Genomic DNA, 18,695 nt, shown 5'->3' on the forward strand with positions numbered 1-18,695 from the left:
CTATCTAAAACTGTAATTTCCTGTGTTTAGGTCTCTAAATAGTCCCATTCGTGTTTGTGAAGAATGTTCTCCTATTCAACGTTGTTGATATCACTAAAGGTCTTGCTGAGATGTGAGTTTCTCTCTCAGGCCCAATGGGACCATAAGAAAGTTACAAAAGATATAAACATGAAGTGATAATAACATAAACCAGAGTCTCTGGCACAGGGGCAGACATGTTTACCTAGTAAAAGTGTTAAGCTATTGTGGAGAGGATAAATTAGGTAAATAAAGACTCGGGACAAAACCATAAAAGTTTGAAGCCAAGTTGGAGAAGGTCTGAGTACCCCACATGCAAAGATAAATTATGTAATGCTGAAAATTTAAAAATGTTCCTTCAGATATAGACTGACTTAAAGTTGTATACCGAGTAATTCATGTGTTTGGCAACTTTGTTAAGCTTTTGCTATTTGGAGAAACTGAGTCATGTAAGAACTGTTGTAAAAGTTAGCTGTGCACCTTTTTACTCTCACAGACATCTCTGTGAGAAGCAATCTTATTCTTCTGTCCTTTAACTGTATCCTCTATGCTAATGAGGCCATAAACAGATCTGTCAAATTGACTTAGACTTTGCTAAAGTATACTTTAAAGGGATCAGGAGACTTAGATGCCCAGATTCCCCATGAACTTTGTGTAAGGTTTAAAACCTATTTTAGTGTCCCTTCCCCCACGGCACTGAGCTGGACTTCTCAGCCCATCCCATCAGCTACGACATTATTGGCTGCCAGCCCCCAGCCTTCCGCTTGTGTTATCTCTGGCTTTTGTTCCTCTGAGAACAATACTGCTGTTTTCACCTTGACAACCAAGGCTGCCTCAGGGCAGTCTTACCCGCAGAGACCGGTGAGACATGAAGTCCTTTAATCCCAGCAGGCTGAGAAGAAGAGCCAATGAGTTCTCGGTTATCTCCTTGAAGTGGGGGGGAGGGGCAGGGCTTTTCTTTAAAGGCTATATATTGACTAAATATTAGTAAAAATCAGTCTTGATCAGCAAATGTCGTCCTGACTCATTTCTCTTTCATCGCCTCCCTGTTTATCCCCAAAATTCTCTTCCAGGTCTCCAGTTCACCGCGGCCACATTTTAGTACTAAAAAAAAAGGTTCAATTCAAAAATTATAGTTTTTAAGCCTCAAAATTTTTGTAATTTTTATTTATCTATCTATCTATCTATCTATCTATCTATTTATTTATTTATTTATTTATTTTACACCCCACTCACTGCTCCATCCAGGCCAACACCCCCCCCCCCACACACACACACACACATTTCTTCTCCCTACCTCCTCCCTTTCTCCTCTGAGTAGGCGGGGCTCTCCTGGGTATTCCCCCACCCGGACACTTCAAGTTTCTGCAAGGCTAGGCACTTCTTCCCCCACTGAGGCCAGACAAGGCAGCCCAGCTAGAAGAACATATCCCATATACTGGCAACAGCTTTTGGGATGAGGCTCAAAAGCTTAAACAGGGATACATTTCCATAGTTAACAAATTCTAATCTTTCGAGAGTTGCTAATATATTGTGAACTGTTGAAACAACTACAAAAGCAGCTAATCAGCAGCCACTTCTGTCCTCCATGTCCTTAGTGCCCCAGAGTTATGTCTGCAGTCATGTTAGTGCAAATGGAACTTATTTCATGACAGATCAAGTCATATCTCCCTTTGTAGATAAAATTCTAGATAAAATTGTCATTCTAGATAAAATTGTTAAAGTTAGGCCTAAAACGGTTTAACTCAAAACAAGTTTAAATGTAAAAATTAAAGTTTGTTTTATATAAAGTAATATTTAAAGTCAGGTATATTAAAAAACTAGTTATAGAGACTTCAATATTCAAGAAAAATGGGTTATGTTTACAATACATCTACATGGCAGGACATCTCCAGGCTCAGGTAATACCTTTTCCCTCAGATGCGACACAGACCCCATCAGAGAAAATTTGTATATAGGATAAGGATGCACAGGGACACAAGAGTGACCAGAGCCTGCTGCTCTGTCTTCTTCTGTATATACCAGGTCAAGAAAACTTCCTCCCTATCTATAGGGAAAACAAATTATTCCTCATGTCTGACATGGTAGGGGGCTAAATTCTCTAAAACTCTAACCCAGTACTCACATCTTAAACATCTTAAGCAACCTTAAGCAATGGAAACAAATAAATACATTGTCCTCAGTGTCTCCCAAACTGATACATGAAGATATTGTGAACAAGGAAATCTTGTGCCTAAGCTTGCCACACAACTAGTTCAATCAGCCATACCCTTTCCCCTGGGCTTTCTGTTCTCTTAACAAAGTCGTCCTGAGAATGATACCCGATTCTACAAGGAGTCCCCAGGAGAGTTTTAGATAATATAAGTCGGAACCAGTCAGCATCAGAATGAACTATGGGCCCTCATTTAAACACTAAGTTACAGGTGCCATCCCGTGGACCCACCACGCCTGGGTGCCTGGGTCAAGGAAGCAGTGCCACCTGAGCAGCAGAGCCGGACTGTGAAAGCTCACCCAGATCAGTCCTTTCAGAGACAGGAGGTCTGGTTCTTCATCCCTGCTCTAGTTGTAAATCTGGGTGCCAGCAGGTCTACGCAGTGCAGAAAGTTGAGGAATTCAGCAGGGGACATTTGGAGTCAGGGGTAATGGTGGCCCTTAGTCCTTTTGGATTCATGATAATAGTATATAGTATCCACTATGCCTTTTACAGGGCTAGCCATTGTGGCTCCTCAGGGTTGGACTCTGACAAAGAATTTTGCTAGTTCTGATATATCTGGAAATATATAGGTTTACAAAAAAAATCTGAATTCTTTAACAAGCTATACCTGTCTATGAATCCAAATAACAATGATATATATATATATGTGTGTGTGTGTGTGTGTGTGTATATATATATATATACATATGTATACACACACACACACACACACACACACACACATATATATCATTGAATGCAATCTTGAAATTGAATAGAGCCTTCCAATCCTGTAAAAGGGCCATCTACCAATTGACAAGAATGGGGGTTAAGTGCCTTCTTGAAAGAAGGGTGCTGTTACTGTTGTGATTATAAAAAGAGAAAAAGATACAAAGGTATGTTCTATGGGGGTGTGGTGAGGTATGGGAGAAGGGGGTGCCTCAGCGGGCTCATGCCAAGGCATCCCTTCCCCCTGAGGGAAAAGCCACACAACAGTATAGTATAGAGATATTATTTAGGGCATGGGGAGGGGAGTTAAGAGAGTACTAGAGGCAGAGAAAGGCAGAGAGAAGGAGAGAGTAGAGAAGTAGAGACCAGACTTGGCCCCAGTGGAGACAGGGAGAAGGGAATGGGGAGAGAGAAGGAACAAGAAGGCAAGAGAGGAGCAAGAGAGGGAGGCGGGGCAAGCAGCCCCTTTTATAGTGGGCTGGGCTACCTGACTGTTGCCAGGTAACTGTGGAGGTGGAGTTTAGACAGAATGCTAACAGTTACTGTGCTAACAAGCCAGGAATGTTTCAAAACATGTTTCAAAACAAGCTCTAGGTATTTTGGAATGGCTGATGGATGTTTAAAACTTGTCTAATGTCTCTAACTTGTCTAATGTCCCTTTCTTCTGGCTGTACTAGGATTGTGGTTTGGGCCATGCCTTCTGAGCTGCTTACTGACTTAACCTGGGTAGAAGCTGAGAGGCTACAAATGGTTCTGGCCTCAGAGCCAGTTGGGTGGTCAAACAGGAGGACACTGAATGGTCAGTTACCTATGGCAAATGACTTTAAATTGAGCTTTATAAAAGATGTTTAATGCCTTTAACCTGTGGGAATGATGTAGAAGAAACTCCAAGGGATTTACAGATGATGACTTTATGAATAGATTTGCATAGGAGACATTAAATCCCACAATGTAGAATTTAGCTAAGGGAGAGCTAGCTGCCTGCTGCTCAGGGAGCTCAGAGGAGGGAGTCGACTCCCAGGGAAAGGAAAATCCAGGAGCTCATCTTGTTAGAAAATTCCTTTGTGATATCTAATACCTAGTATGTTAATCGAAATGAAAAATGTCAAGGTGCTTTATTGCAGGATTTTCCATGTCCAATCATATTAGGGCAGTGGAACGCCTGTGATTGGACAGGAAAAGGGAGGGGGAGCTAGGAGTTGTGGGGGCAGAGGTCACAGGAGGGAAAGGGAAAAGAAGAATCGAGATGGCTTCGAGCATGGACCTGTGTGGCATTTACTAGCCACAAATAGTTAAGTTTTTATAAGGTTAGAAATATTGGGATAAAGCTTTTACCATTATCAATTGGCTCTTAAATGACTGTATTGACATCCTGTAAATTGTGATTTTATTGATACATAAATCTGATTGGTCAATTAAGCTTTAAGAGTTTTGATTTACTTGGTTACTGGAATGTGAGACAGCCGACTAAAGGGATTTATGGCAGAGGGGAAACCCAGCTTAGATGCTGTGGGAGGCAGCTGGGAGACACTAGTTCAGGGCTGAGCAGGAGACATGGCGGGATGGGAGAGATGGCGGGACCTTGATTAATACTCCCCGCAACAGTGTTCTCCAGCCGCTCATTTTTATAAGTAGCTCCAACAGAGTCATGGGTCCACTGAGCTAGACTTGAGTGGAATTGTTTCTTTGATCCATCACTGTCGCCTCACCTGGGGTGAATAAAAGTCCCAGAACAGTGTCCCAAACCTACTGCTGTCCGTGCTGCTGTTGTTAGTGTGTCAGGGGTGCCCACACCATGAAACCATCTTGCTCCGCCCCCTACCCCAGAGTCCAGACACCTGGGTGACTGAGGAGGCAAAGCTTGATGCACTGGCTGAGGTGAGAGGTTATGTTTCTCCACATACACTCTGAACAACAAACAACCAGTCTTTAACTTGTTCTTTGGTGATTTCTTTCACATATACATTGCATTTAGATCATACTCACACCATTCTCTCTCCTGACAACCCTTCCCAAACTCTCATTTTCCTCTCAATTTTATTTCTTCCTGTCCTTTATATAACCCATTGAGAGTTGAAGTAGACTAGATGACTGGGTGTAGCCCTGAAATATCAGTGCTGGGTTGGGACTGAAGACACGAGGATCGTTGGGCATCCCTACATGCCAACCTAACTGAAAAAGGGCTGTTCTACACTCAGTCAGAGGTGACTTTGGTTCAAAGTAATAAAGTTGGCAGAGGTAGAGGAGGGCGTGCGACTTCTTCTCCTGGTCTCACATACATGTGCATGGGCATGTGAACCTGCATACATGCAGGTACACATATATCACTCCTCACATGCACAAACAGAAACCACAGTAAGCTTCATTCACATTTCAAAAAACGTTACCAGCACTCCCCTTGAAATCAGGAAGAGGAATAAAGAGAAACTCACAGATGGGAGAAAATGCTTACACATAACGAATTCTGTATTGGCTAGGACATTGCTTAGCTGTTTGCTAAGTGAGCATGAGGAGCCAAGTCCAAGCATCAGAACTCATGAGAAAGCCAGGCATGCTTATAACCCAAGACCTGGGAAGGCAGAGGCAGAAGGATCCCCGGGGCAGTCTGACCAGCCAGCCTGGTTTATGTAACAAGCTCCAGGTTCATAAAAGATGCTGGGTCTCCATTAAGTTTCCTGTTGCTGTGATAAACTACTCAAAGAAAAGCACTCAGCATCTATTTAGCTTACAATTTCATATTACAGTCTATTATTGCAGGAACTTGAAACAACTGATCATAGACCAGAACAGAGAGCATGTCTGTGCCTCTCTACTCACATACAGATCAGAATCCTCTTACTTCAAAAAAAAAAAAAATACCCTCACAGATGTGCTCCATAGGCCTGCCTCTTAGTTGACCGGAGATCCTGGTAGTTGACAACCAAACATAACCATCACACATACAATGGAATATTTTCCCCATTAATTAATTTATTTATTCACTTTACATCCTGATTGCAGCCCCATTCCTCCCAATACCTCCTTCACACATTCCCTCCCCCTATGCCCCCTCTCCTTCTCCTCTGAGAAGGGGGAGACCCTCCTGGGCACCAACCCTCCCTGGCACATCAAGTCACTGTAGGGCTGGGTATATCCTCTCCTTCTGTGGGCAGATATGGTAGCCCAGTTAGGAGAACAGGATCCACAAGCTTGCAATAGAGTCAGGGCCACCCCTCCCCACCACACACACACAATGCCATGTTCCAGTTGTTAGGGGATCCACATGAAGACCGAACTGTATATCGGTTACATAATGTGCATGGGGGGGGGTGCCTTACTAGGTCCGGCCCACAATTAGGGGTGAATAAGAAAAATGTATGATAGACTCCACACTGTGGGCCTTAGGGATATTATGCCAAGCAAAACAAGCTAGCTGCAGAAAGAAAGGTGTTGTAGAATTTTGTTTGCAGGAGTGGTGACTTTAACAGAGACATGAAAGGGAATGAAGGTTTCCAGGGGGCTGTATGACCTCTTGCTTAATGGGTACAGCCTTAATTTTGTTCTGATGAGGATATAGACACAGATAGGGCAGGGACTCCCAATCTAACAGTTTCCAGAATGTCCTTGCTGGGGGCCAGGAATGACAGAAGGGAATTCTGTGTCCTGCTTCCTTCCTGTCCCTCACCCTTGTTTGGAAGCTGTGAGGGCATGATCAAGACTCAGAGGTGTTTAACAATGCCTTGCGGGTGGGCCACCTGGACTGGCCAGCTCACCACTCCTTATGTCCCACTCCAGCTCCTGTCATATGTCCTTTAAAGTGCCCCCTACCTAGCAGCAAAATATAAGACACACACACACTCACACACACACACACTCACACACACACACACACACACACACACACTGGGGCGTGGGGAGGGAGAGAGAAAGAGAGAGAGTGAAGGGGGGAGGATGAATCAGGAAACAGATGCACTTAAGAGCTTCATGCTGGCAGAAGAAGGAACTGGCATGCATAGACTGTGGGTTAAGTTCAGTCACCCTGCAGGGCCATTTGGACAACAGGTGTTACAGAGAGATGACACATCATTTCTCAGGGCAGGACATAGCAGACTTCTTGCAGATCCAGTATTTCTTTACTGCACATGGGGCATCATTCCAGCCATCACCTCTGAACTCTGCACAGTCTTCTTCCCACTCGTTGTTGGGTTCTCCTTTGTTCCAGTATTTCATGAAACTGCAAAACCAATTGTGGTGCTTTGAATGACCATGGCTCCCACAGGCTCCCACACTTGAATGCTTGGTCCCAGTAAGTGCAACTGTTTGGGAAGGACTAGGAGGTGTGGCTTGTTGGAGGGGGTGTGTTACGGGTGGCGGGTGGGCTTTGCAGTGTTAAAGGGCCACGCCACTCCTAGCCAGCTCTCTGCCCTGTGCTTGTGGGTTGAGATGTGCACTCTCAGCTACTGCTCCAGCGCCATGACTACATTCCTGCTGCCATGCTCCCTTCCATGACGGTCATGGACTGTAAGCCCCTGGAACCATAAGCACCAGTTAAACGCTCTTTATTACACTAACTTTCTAGTGAGCATCAGATCCACTGTTTCTGCCTTCCCAGTGCTGAGAAGACAAGCACATGACAAAACACCTGTCTTTCTTCTGTGGGTTCAGGGGATGGAATCAGGGCCTCATGTTTGCACCACATAAGGGTTAGTTTTCACTGTTATCTTAATACAACTTAGAGTCACCTGGAAAGATAGTCTTAGGGTTTGTCTACATTGGGTTGGCCTGTGGGTGTGTCTGTGGAGGAGTTTCTTAGTTATGTTAGTTAGGTGGGAAAACCCACAGTGCACAGCACCACTACCTAGGCAAGAGACCCTGAACTGTGTAAGAGTGGAGAGATCCAGCTTGTGAGTGAGCACAGAGGCATCCATTTCTCTCTGCTGTTGATTGTGGATGTGATGTCACTACCTCAAGTTTCTGGTGCCTCAACTTTCCCACCATGCCAGTTTGTACCTTGGAACTATGAAAGCTGAACTAACCCCTTTCTCGCAAAACTTGCTTTTAACCAGGGTATTTTATGATAGCAACAGAAATGAAACTAGGACACAGTCATGACAAGTGATTTACCAACTCAGTCATTACCTGCTCCCTCAGTCACATTTCTATCATTGAAATGGCAAGCTTTCGTATCTGCCCTGCATGTATGACAGTTACCCAAGTCCTTTAACCTTGGCCCATCATGATCCTTGTCATCTTCCATGACTGAAGGAGGACATCTTACTGGGGGAACCTTCTTCAAATATAACCAGCCAACTCAGATTCCACAGACTTACACAGAAGGAAGCCACTTTCCTTCGCATGATTTTGTACTTTTAGCTGCAATATACATATCCAGGGCCAAACACTACAGTGTCAGGAATAGCATCCACACTCCAGAACCCCAAGGATACTCCAAACTGACAAGTCCTAAACCTGGAATACAGCTATAGTCATTCATTCCTATGGGCACCAGAACAAGAGTTCTTGCCTTCAACTCCCACCCCCACCCTGACCCCACAGATTTTTTTTTTCAACACTTGGTATTTCCTTCTGTGATTTCCATGACATGATGTCTGTTCCTGCATTTGGGATCTATAAGTATAACAAGGAATGTTTTCTATGGCAACAAGAAATTTTACCACCAGTGGTGGTTTATACCAATTGTCAACTTGATAGAAGCTAGAATCATCTAGGAGACAAGGATCTGCAATGTCTGTGAGAGAGTTTCTAGATCGGGTTATAGAGGTAGAAAGATTCAACCTTAATGCTGACAACACTTTTCCGTGGACTGGGCCTAAGTTTTTAGAAAGGATAAAGTAGTGATCTAGAAAGATTGCTAACTAGATAAAGTTCTTGTTGCATAGGCATGAGGACCCATGTTTGGATCCCCACCCCCATCCAGCAGCTGTGTGCCTATAACCCCAGCATTGGAGGGTGGAGTGCAGACAGAGGAGGCTCCCTGAGCTTGCTGGTGAGCCAGCCTATCTCAGTAGCAAACTCTAGGTTCCTGAGAAACCGTCTCAAACTAGAAGGTAGATTATGATCTGCAAAGATAATAGAGGTTGGCTTCTGCACCTATTCTCACACATGTACTCATATAGCAACTCTACACAGGTACATACACATTACCCACCCCCACACACATATGCAACAACCCCCACTCATGTACACATGAACCCACCCCACACATGTACAAGTGCACTCACTCAATACATGTACACATGTACACATGCATCCACCTCACACATGTACACATGCACCCACCCCATACTTGTACATGTGCACACACGCAAAACATGTATGCATGCACACACCCCATACATGTACACATGCACCCAGCCTATATATCATGTGCAATGTACTCACCCCACACTTGTGCAATGTACTCGTCCCACACATGTACACATGCATCACATGTACACATACACTCACCTCTACACATGTACACATGAACCCACCCTGCTCATATACACATACACTCACCTCTACACATGTACACATGCACTCACCCCACTCATGTACACATACACTCACCTCTACACATGTACACATGCACCCACCTCGCTCATATATACATATACTCACCCCTACACATATACACATACACCCACTCCACACATGTACACATGTACCCAGCCTATACATGTGCTATGCACTCACCCCACACTTGTGCAATGCACTCATCCCACACATGTACACATGCACCCAGCCTATATATGTGCAATGTACTCACCCCACACTTGTGCAATGCACTCATCCCACACATGTACACATGCACCCACCCCACACATGTACACATACACTCACCTCTACACATACACACATACACCCACTCTACACATGTACACGTGCACCCACCCAGCCTATACATGTGCTATGTACTCACCCCACATTTGTGCAATACACTCATTTCACACACGTGCACATGTACCCACCCCCACATATGTGTACACCCCACATGTATACACACACAATAGAGAAAGTAGGCTGGGTCTGTTCCATCCTGCTTGAATTTAAAGCATTCATTTCTCTTCCACTGCTTCCTGACTATGGCTGCAGTGTAACTAGTTTCCTCAAGCCTTTGCCAGCACGGATTATACCCTCAAACTGTGAGCAGATTAATCACTCCTAACATTGATTTTATCGGCTATTTAGTTATAGCAACACAAATACATAATCACATAGATTTTCTGTTAATATAGTACATTTATACGACACCTGTAGGCTACAAATCCCTCCTCCATCTCTGACTATGGATTTCCATGTACTTGGCATCTATCTTATCAGCATATGGTTATGAAGAGCTCCTTCCTCCATGAGTAAATGTCTTTAATGCTTAGCGGGCTAGAGTATGGAGACACATCTAAGGAAGAACACTAGCCAGCATTTGCTAATGCCACCTACTGCAGTTTGAGTGTGATTTGTCTTCCATAGTCTCAGTGTTTGAACATCTGGTTCCTAGCTGGCACCATTGGAGAAGGATGTGGGGCCTTTAGGCCCTGGAGGAAGCAGATCACTTGGGTGGGCCGTAGCTTCAGAGTCTGGCCTATGCTGACTCCCTGCTTCTTGACTGCTGTTGCCATGTGACCCACTACCTCAGCTCCTGACGTCATGCCATCCCCACCATGAAGAACTATGTCACCTGGATCTGCGAGCCAGGTAAATATTTCTTCCTTAAGTTATCTTTATCACTAAGTAACACACCACACAGTGTTGTAGGCTGCTCTGCTTGCCCTGGATCTACCTGAAGAGCAGATGTGAACCGTCCACCCAGTGCCACACGCCTTCATGCTTCAGGTCTGACAGGCCCATCCAGGCATAGCCTTTCTCTTTAGAAGTCTGTTGCAGGAAGCTCTGGAGGGGCAGAGAAGCAGTCAGGTGGTGGCTACGTACCTTCTATTCCATTGATGCTCTCCTGCCCTAACTCGTAGCAGGAAGTTCTGCTTGCAGTCTGATATTCAGCTTTCGAGGGTCCCACGAGGTCTTTCATGGCTTCCTCATCTGTATCCTGTTTGCTCTGAACCTCCTCTCATGACACATACTAATATTGCCTGTCTGTATATCTTATGAGGAGTGCTGAACGTGGCCAGATGGATTAGCTCACCACTGGGTACAAACGCTGAAGCCAGATTGTACCAGGTCTTCCATTTGACCATACACTGGACCTCCTTTGAGCTCTGCATTGAGGGATGTACCATTGGTAACTTGAATTTCAGGATGGCAGCATTTACATGAGGGGAACTGGCAAATGCTAGATATTGAACTCTTTAAAAAGCCTAATAAAGGAAGTCATTCAGTGCTTTCCAGTGTGCCAACAGAAACCATTTACATTTTATGTGTTACCAAAGGCACCCACTCATGTTCAGATGCTGTATAACGGCTGTGGTGGTGGTGGTGGTGACGGTGGTGGTGGTGGTGGTGGTGGTGGTGGTGGTGATGGTGGTGGTTGTGGTGGTGGTGGTGGTGGTGGTGGTGGTGGTGGTGGTAGTGAAACACTATTTGGTTATCTTTTGATTTCTACTATTTTTTCTTCCCTTTTCATGTGAAGCAAGCAGCATTCATCCACAATGCAACTAGCAAACTGTGTCTCCTCAGATGCATGTGGGTGATACGTGTACCAGAACAGTTTGGGTCCTCCAGATGTACCTGCTCATCACCACTTTTGATGACCACTAGTTGGGCATCCAGTCTTTTGCAGGCAATGACGGAGTCATTCCAGTTCTGTTGGAACTTGGAGAAGAAGTAACAGTTTCCTTGGAACAGTGTCCAGTCCCAGGAGCAGGGGCGGCACAGGCGGTCTGTTGGGGAGAGGTGGGTCAGGATGGTCATGTTGGATGCGCATATTTCTGTGCCTGCCCAGCCCTCAACCCTAGCACTGGTTCCTGAGACATAACATCCCAGGAAGTCATTCCTTTCTCTACTCTCTGAGACGGTGCTTACATTCCTTTGCACTATCTCTGAGGAACATCTCAGCATGTTCCTCTTCAGGACCCAGGACCTGACCACTCTAGGTTTTTAGCTTTAATCACCCCAGGATCCAGGAGTCCAGAAGTCTTGGCCCACCTCCTCAAAGCTGGAAGAAGTGTGAACCAGCTCAAAACGGATCTCTACAGTTTGGCTGAGTGTCAACCATGGGCACAGTTCTCTATGAATATCAACTTCCATTGACCCTAATTTCAACCAATCAGTCAATTAATTAATTAATTCGTGTGTGTTTATGTGTGTGTGTGTGTGTGTGTGTGTGTGTATGTGTAGAGTTATGCCCATGCCATAGCACATATGTGAAGGTCAGATAATAAGTTGAGAGAGTGAGTTCTCTTCTTCCATCTTGGGAGTCACAAGAAGCTAACTTAGATTTTAAGGTTCAGCAAGTGGTTGTAACTGCTGAGCCATCCTGCCACCCCCCTCATTGCTACCTTTCCATAAAGTTATCAAATCAAATGAGGAAAACGTGGAGGCTCAGAGCTGGGGAGCAGCTAAAGCCAACCCATGTAACATGGAGATGCTCTGCTGAGTCCCTGGGGGCTCTTGCCTTCTCGTCACTTACTTATTTGAGGCTTTAGCTGGGTCATTTCCTGGTTTATCTTCTCCTTCTTTGCCTGTTCCTGTTGCTGGGAGTGGGCAACGTTAGACACTGTAACAAGAAAAGCAATCTGCAATTATTAAACATTTTTCATATGCCATGGCCTGAACTTGTCCACTGGGAGCATTAAAAAAATAAGCCAAGTATCATGTTTAATATCTCTTTTTAAAAATTGTAGGTGGGTGTGCATGTACATGTGTGTTTGTGACTGTGGACAAGCTGTTACATACTGGAGGAGTCAGAGTATAGACACCTTTGGGTGTCAGTCCTCACCTCTCACTTTGTTTGATATAGGGTTTCTTGTCGAACGCTGTATATGCCAGATTAGCTGGCCTAAAAGCTTCCAGAAGTCTCTTGTCTCTGCTGCCCGTCTAACCACAGCTAGGATTACAGAAACATGCCTACCATTTCCTGCTTCACATATGTTCTGGGATCCCAACTCAGGTCCTCATGTTTCTTTGACAAGTGATTATCCAGTGAGCCATCTATCTAGATGCTGGTCCAACACCTCTTGAAGATGAAGAAACCTGATATTCAGAGAAGACTGAACGGCCGAGGTAAGAACAGCCAGGACCCTCCTCTACACCAGAGGTGGGAAGGGCTCTAAGAATTTTCTAAAAGTTCCTAACCTTTACCCTACCTCTTGTACCTAGCTGAAGGGTCTTACCAGGGAGCCCCCACCCCTCAGACGTGTCTGACCTTTGACAAGAAGAGCCAGCAGGAGAGCAGTAGAGAGTGTGAGGCAGGAAAACTGCAGCATGAAGGGGCCGAGACCACGGCACAGATGTCCTGCAGAAGAGAAGGAGGAAGCTCGTCCCTTCTTTTCTGACTTAACAATCCCATAGTTTTATAGTCCAGTCTTTTCTTTTTATTCTTCCTGGGACCCAAGATTCCAATACCTCAGTGTCTATGTCTCTCACACCCTAGTACTTACATTCCTTTCCACTATCTCTGAGGAACTCAGCATGCTCTTCTTCAGGACCCAGGATATGACCACTCTAAGTTTTTAGTCTTAATTACCCCAGAACCCAGGAGTCTGGAGTCTCATATTCCACCTTTTCAGGATCCAAGACAACGAACATCTTGAGAATATAGTTCAGTCCTTCCAGACTCAACCACACTAGGACTTAAAATCCCAGCTTTTCATCCTTGAACATTTCAGCGCCCATTTTTGAACTTCTGTCTCCCTGTGACCCAGGAACTCAATCTCCTAGATGTGGCCATCCAAGGAACCAGGAATCTAAACACTCAGCTCCTACTTGCAGAATACCAGAAATATAAGCACATAATGTCTGCTTAGTAGAAATGAGGAGTCTAACTTTAGCATCTACTTCTCTGGGACCCAGGAGTCTAGCTCTCAGGCTACATATCCTCAGGATCCAAGATGCTATTGTCAGTTTCTACTTCCATTGAACTGTGAAGTCCAGTTTTCAGTCTCCACCTCCACAGCAACCCCAGTGTTCTCTTCTCTAAGACTTTAGTCCAGTTCTCAGCCTCCATCCATAGGACTGAGGAGTCCAGGCCTTAACCTCCATCCTCCACAGGACCCAGAGGTTTAGTCTACATTTCCCTCTTCCCTCATTCTTCTAGACCCAGACTTTTATTTTCCCCCTCCCCAGGACAGAGACAACTGAGGAAACCTGTTCTTTCCCACTCCTTTTACCTGCTTTCTTGAGGATATAGGGTGATTGAAATCTGAAGCCTTTGAGGGAGTATCTGGTGTCGCTGGATATCAGGTGTTCCTCATCTGAAAGGGACAGAATGTCAACCAGACCCTTGGCAAACTGAGACACAAGCTGGCCCCACTGAAATCCCTCTCCAAGTCTCTAGAATCCAAGGCCAGCCTTACCCAGGGAGCCCAGTTGCTGTAGTCTGCCTTCCTCGGAGTCATTCATCTTTCACGGCTGTCCCACTGTTCCAGAAACTGCAGGGGACAATGACATCTATTTACCATCCACTGTTGCTCACTCCTTGAATCTCTTCTGCGTCAGGAAGCAAAACAAGGAACTGTAAGATGTCAAAGGAAGAAGATAGAGGGAAGTGGTAGAGCCTCTGACACACCACTTCACACAACCAGCATTCCCGGAATGGATGGGCATGTAACGGCTCTACCATTCCCAGATCCTCTCTAATCTGGTACTTTTGCTGTCTTGATCTGAAGGTGTCATCACTTTTAGTCCATTTCTGCTGACTTGGGAGAGGCTGTTTGTGATGATTAGTTCCAACTATGAACTTAACAAAACCTAGAATCCCTTGGAAAGAGAGTCTCAGTGAAGGGTTGTCTACAATGGGTTGTCCTGTGGGCATGTCCATCGGGAACTGTCTTTAAGTTAACTGATGTGGCAAGACCCAGATCTTATAAGACACACTGTTCCCTAGATAGGTGGTTCTTGACTACGTAAGTGTGGAAAATAGAACTGAGTGCAAGAAAACATGAATTCATTTCTTTCTGCTCTTGACTGTGGATGTGACTAGCTGTTTGAAGATCTTGTTGCCATGACTTCCCACGATGACGGACTGATACCTGGAACTGTGAGTGATGTATGCTGAAGGAGGGATCCTGTTCTTCCTGGCTTGCCCACTGGTGGTGTGCTGGATGGCCATATTTAGACAGGTCTTATGATCAAGCCTTCAGCTCAGAAGAACAGAAGTCCCTACATTTGATTTCTCTTAATATCCTTAGAACCTATTCCCCAAAGTCTCCCATGCTGGCTAAGCAAGGGACCACCTTAAGGATCAAGAGGTATGTATGGGTCTCAGGGCTGAGGAGAAAGCACGGGGTGGGGGGCGGGGCAGGGGAGAGGTGTACAGTGTTTGCCTTGCAAATGGGACAACCTGAAGTTTTTCTACAAAGCCCATGTCAAAAAAGCCAGGAATGGTGGCATGTGCTTGTAATTTCAGGAGGGAGGGTGGAATCCAGCAGATGCCTGGTCCCTACTGGCTAGCCACTCTAATGCCATTATGAGCTAGCGAGAGGTCCTGTCTTAAAATACAAGGTGGTGGTACTTGTAAAACAACAGTGGAGGTTGTCCTCTGACTCCCATACACATGCACACACACAAGTGCACACACACACTAACGTGCATACTGTATATACATTCATGCATTCACATCTTAATTAGACTTGCTATATCTGTGCTAGAGCACCATGATGAAATGCAATGTAAGGAAAGGGATTATTTCACCTTAGTCCATTACAGAAGGAAGCCAGGGCAGGAACCTCGGGGCAGGAACTGAAGCAGAAGCCACAGAAGAGCACTGCTTATTTTGGCTTTGCTTCTTATGGCTTGCTCAGTGTGTGCTTTCTTATACACTCCAGGAACATCTGCCCGAGGAAGGCATCAGCCACAGTGAGGTGGGCCCTCCCACATCAATCACCAATCAAGGAAATGCTCCACAGACTTGCCTCCAGGCCAATCCTGTGGCAGCATTTTCCCAATTGAGATTCCCTCTTTCAAAATGACTTCAGCTTGTATCAATCTGAAATAAAACTAGCTCAGTGTGTGTGTGTGTGTGTGAAAGAGAGAGAGAGAGAGAGAGACAGACAGACAGACAAACAGACAGAGACACAGAGATTCACAGACAAAGACACAGAGAGAAACAGAGGTAGGTGTGGGCCTCAGGAACTGGTTAGACACAGACACAAGGGCATAGGTCTTCTCAATGAGAAAATAGAAGGAAGCTAGAACTGATTTCATTGTTATTGCAATATAAACTATAACAAAATACCCCCAGTCCCAAATCCTGCAGCTTTCATCTGAAAAGGAGTTTATTCTGCAACTAAACATGAATGAGAATGGTCCAGGGACCCAGATTCAAATGGCCTCAAATGCCAAGTTCCAGTAGTAGCTACTGCATGAAGGTTTTAAGAGTAGCAGGACAGGGCTGGAGAGATGGCTCAGATGGTTAAAAGCACTGACTGTTCTTCCAGAGGTCCTGAGTTCAATTCCCAGCAACCACATGGTGGCTCACAACCACCTGTAATGGGATCCGATGCCCTCTTCTGGTGTGTCTGAAGACAGCTACAGTGTATTTATATACATAAAATAAATAAATAAACCTTTGAAAAAAGTATCATAGACATTGTTATGCATACACAATGTTTGTGTGCAGCATACTCAACAACAACAACAAAAAGTGTAGCATGACAAAGAAAGCCTTAAGTCACACTCTCTGAGAGTCACGGGACAGCTGGGAAATCACAACCACAGTCCTCAGAGGCTTACTGATGACATTCATAGCCTTTGGGCTGACAGAAGCTCAACAGGTGAGCCTGTATTCACACACAGATGAACTGGCTGGACATGGCAAGTTAGCAGACTAAAAATAGCCCCAGACAATTGGCTCCTCGACGGTGACATTCCAAATCTCCACAAATCATTCAAATTCTAATCAATCAGATTTATAAAATATTTAACTTGGTTTGGCCTTTTTTTTTTTTTTTCTCCTTTTCTGGGAACTTGGGTTCATACCAGTATCAGTGTGAACCGATCCGAATCACAAGACCCCACCCTAAGTTGCCACGCCTGCCACTTGCTGTGCCTTCTTAGTGCCCCAGAGACACTTGGGGACCAGCTGCCTGCTTGGCCATTTTCTGTGCCTAGGCTGTAGTGTCCGAGCATCTCTGGTATGTGGAGACTTCAAACAGGCAGTTCGTGTGCTGAGCCAATCAATAAGAGCGGCCGAACTGTACCTGTCCCTCCTGTCCGAAGGGTCAGACAGAGCGCATCAGGGCAGTCTGGGGACACTGATAGCTTAGCTGGCCTTCACAGCATCCCTCAAGCTTTCAGAGTCACACACACACTCCAGGCTTGGTCTGCCACTGCTGGCAGGAATTCAGCACAACAGTGGCCACAGGAGCAAGTGAGTCCCAGCCTCCAGCCATTTGGTCACTGCTCCCTCTGCTGACCATTTAGGAAAATTGCAACATGATAAACTCAGCGAAAACCCAGCTCCATCTGAGTTGTTACTGAGTCTCTCCCCTCTCTCCCTCTCTCCCTCTCTCTCCCTCTCTCTCCCTCTCTCTCCTCTCTCTCCCCCTCTCCCCCCCACTCTCTCCCTCTCTCCCTCTCTCTCCTTCTCTCTCCCCTCTCTCCCCCTCTTCCCCCCCCCCCCTCTCTCTCACTGGTGATGGAACCCAAGACCAGACAAGCATTCAATTACCAACTTCCACCTTCCCTCAATCTTTTTACTTCTTTTTTTCAGGAAGTTTCTCCAAACTCCCCAGGCTGGCTTTGAATTTGCCATCCTCCTGTTTCAAAATCCATGTAGCTGAGATTAAGGGTTTGTGCCTCTAGGCCTGGCTACCACAATTTGCTTTTTGTCCTCAGAGTGGCAGAGGTGATTGAGCCCTCAGGATAAACTCATTCACTAAGCACAGTCCTAAATGGGACTCTCTATCCCTTCTCCTTCCTTCAGGGAGAGGAAGGAATCAGCCTGAGGTTCAAGGCAAGGTCTAGGGTGTTGGTGGGGCACAAGAACAAGGCAAGATTCTACAACCAAGCCAAGCAGTGCTTGTCGGGCAGCCGTGCCAAGCTGTCAGAGACTGCAAATGCCCAGGCAAGAGACAGAGCGCAGCACTGCCCCCTGCAGGAATCCGAGGAGTTCTCAAAGACCTGTATTCAGAGAAGAGATAATTAGGAAGAGGTGTGTACATACATGTGCGTGTATGTCTGTGTGTGTGTGTGTGTTTGCATGCATGTCTGTATGTGTGCATGCATACATGCATAATGCTTACCTTTAATCAACTTGACACAACCTAGAATCACTTAGAGAATTTCAGTGAAGAATTATCCACATTGAGTTGACACTGGGTGTGTTTGTGGGGGTTGTTTTAATTAAGTTACTTGATCTGAGAAGACCCAGTGAATTGTGGGCAGCAGTATTCTCTAAGCAGGTAATCTAGGCCACAGAGACTGCTCAGGAGTTAGGAATACTTGCTCCCAGATTTGATTCCCAGCATCTACATGGTGGCTAACAAATATCCTAAATTCCAGTCACAGGGATTTTGGCCTTCGAGGGTACCAGGCACTCACATGTAAGCCAAAAGCTCATACACATAAAATACAAAGCTTTTTTTTCTCTGGTGATGTTTTTGCTTGTTTGTTTTTATTTACTTTTTATTTATTCACTTTATAACCATCTCACTGTCCTCCT

General features: G+C 45.3%; 1 protein-coding gene across 1 annotated transcript; it reads right to left on the bottom strand.

The window, feature by feature from the left end:
- Positions 1-5,912: 5,912 nt before the first annotated feature.
- On the bottom strand, positions 5,913-14,519 carry LOC127672626 (CD209 antigen-like protein C). The gene is made up of 7 exons (XM_052167901.1): positions 14,389-14,519; positions 14,203-14,286; positions 13,239-13,328; positions 12,504-12,590; positions 11,603-11,754; positions 10,701-10,810; positions 5,913-7,154 (listed from the first exon to the last, which is right to left on the bottom strand). Exons 1-7 carry the CDS (start codon positions 14,432-14,434, stop codon positions 7,004-7,006), a joined length of 720 nt encoding a protein of 239 aa, XP_052023861.1. The 5' UTR covers positions 14,435-14,519; the 3' UTR covers positions 5,913-7,003.
- Positions 14,520-18,695: the final 4,176 nt, after the last annotated feature.

This window comes from Apodemus sylvaticus, chromosome 22 (genome assembly GCF_947179515.1).
Source record: "Apodemus sylvaticus chromosome 22, mApoSyl1.1, whole genome shotgun sequence".
Lineage (NCBI taxonomy): Eukaryota > Metazoa > Chordata > Mammalia > Rodentia > Muridae > Apodemus > Apodemus sylvaticus.

Bases quoted from the DNA above. Each gene is read 5' to 3' on its own strand.
- LOC127672626 (XM_052167901.1), bottom strand. From the start codon at position 14,434: ATGAATGACTCCGAGGAAGGCAGACTACAGCAACTGGGCTCCCTGG. The intron at 14,287-14,388 runs GTAAGGCTGGCC...TGTCCCTTTCAG, and splicing joins ACAGCAACTGGGCTCCCTGG to ATGAGGAACACCTGATATCC. The intron at 13,329-14,202 runs GTAAAAGGAGTG...TCTCTTCTGCAG, and splicing joins CTATATCCTCAAGAAAGCAG to GACATCTGTGCCGTGGTCTC.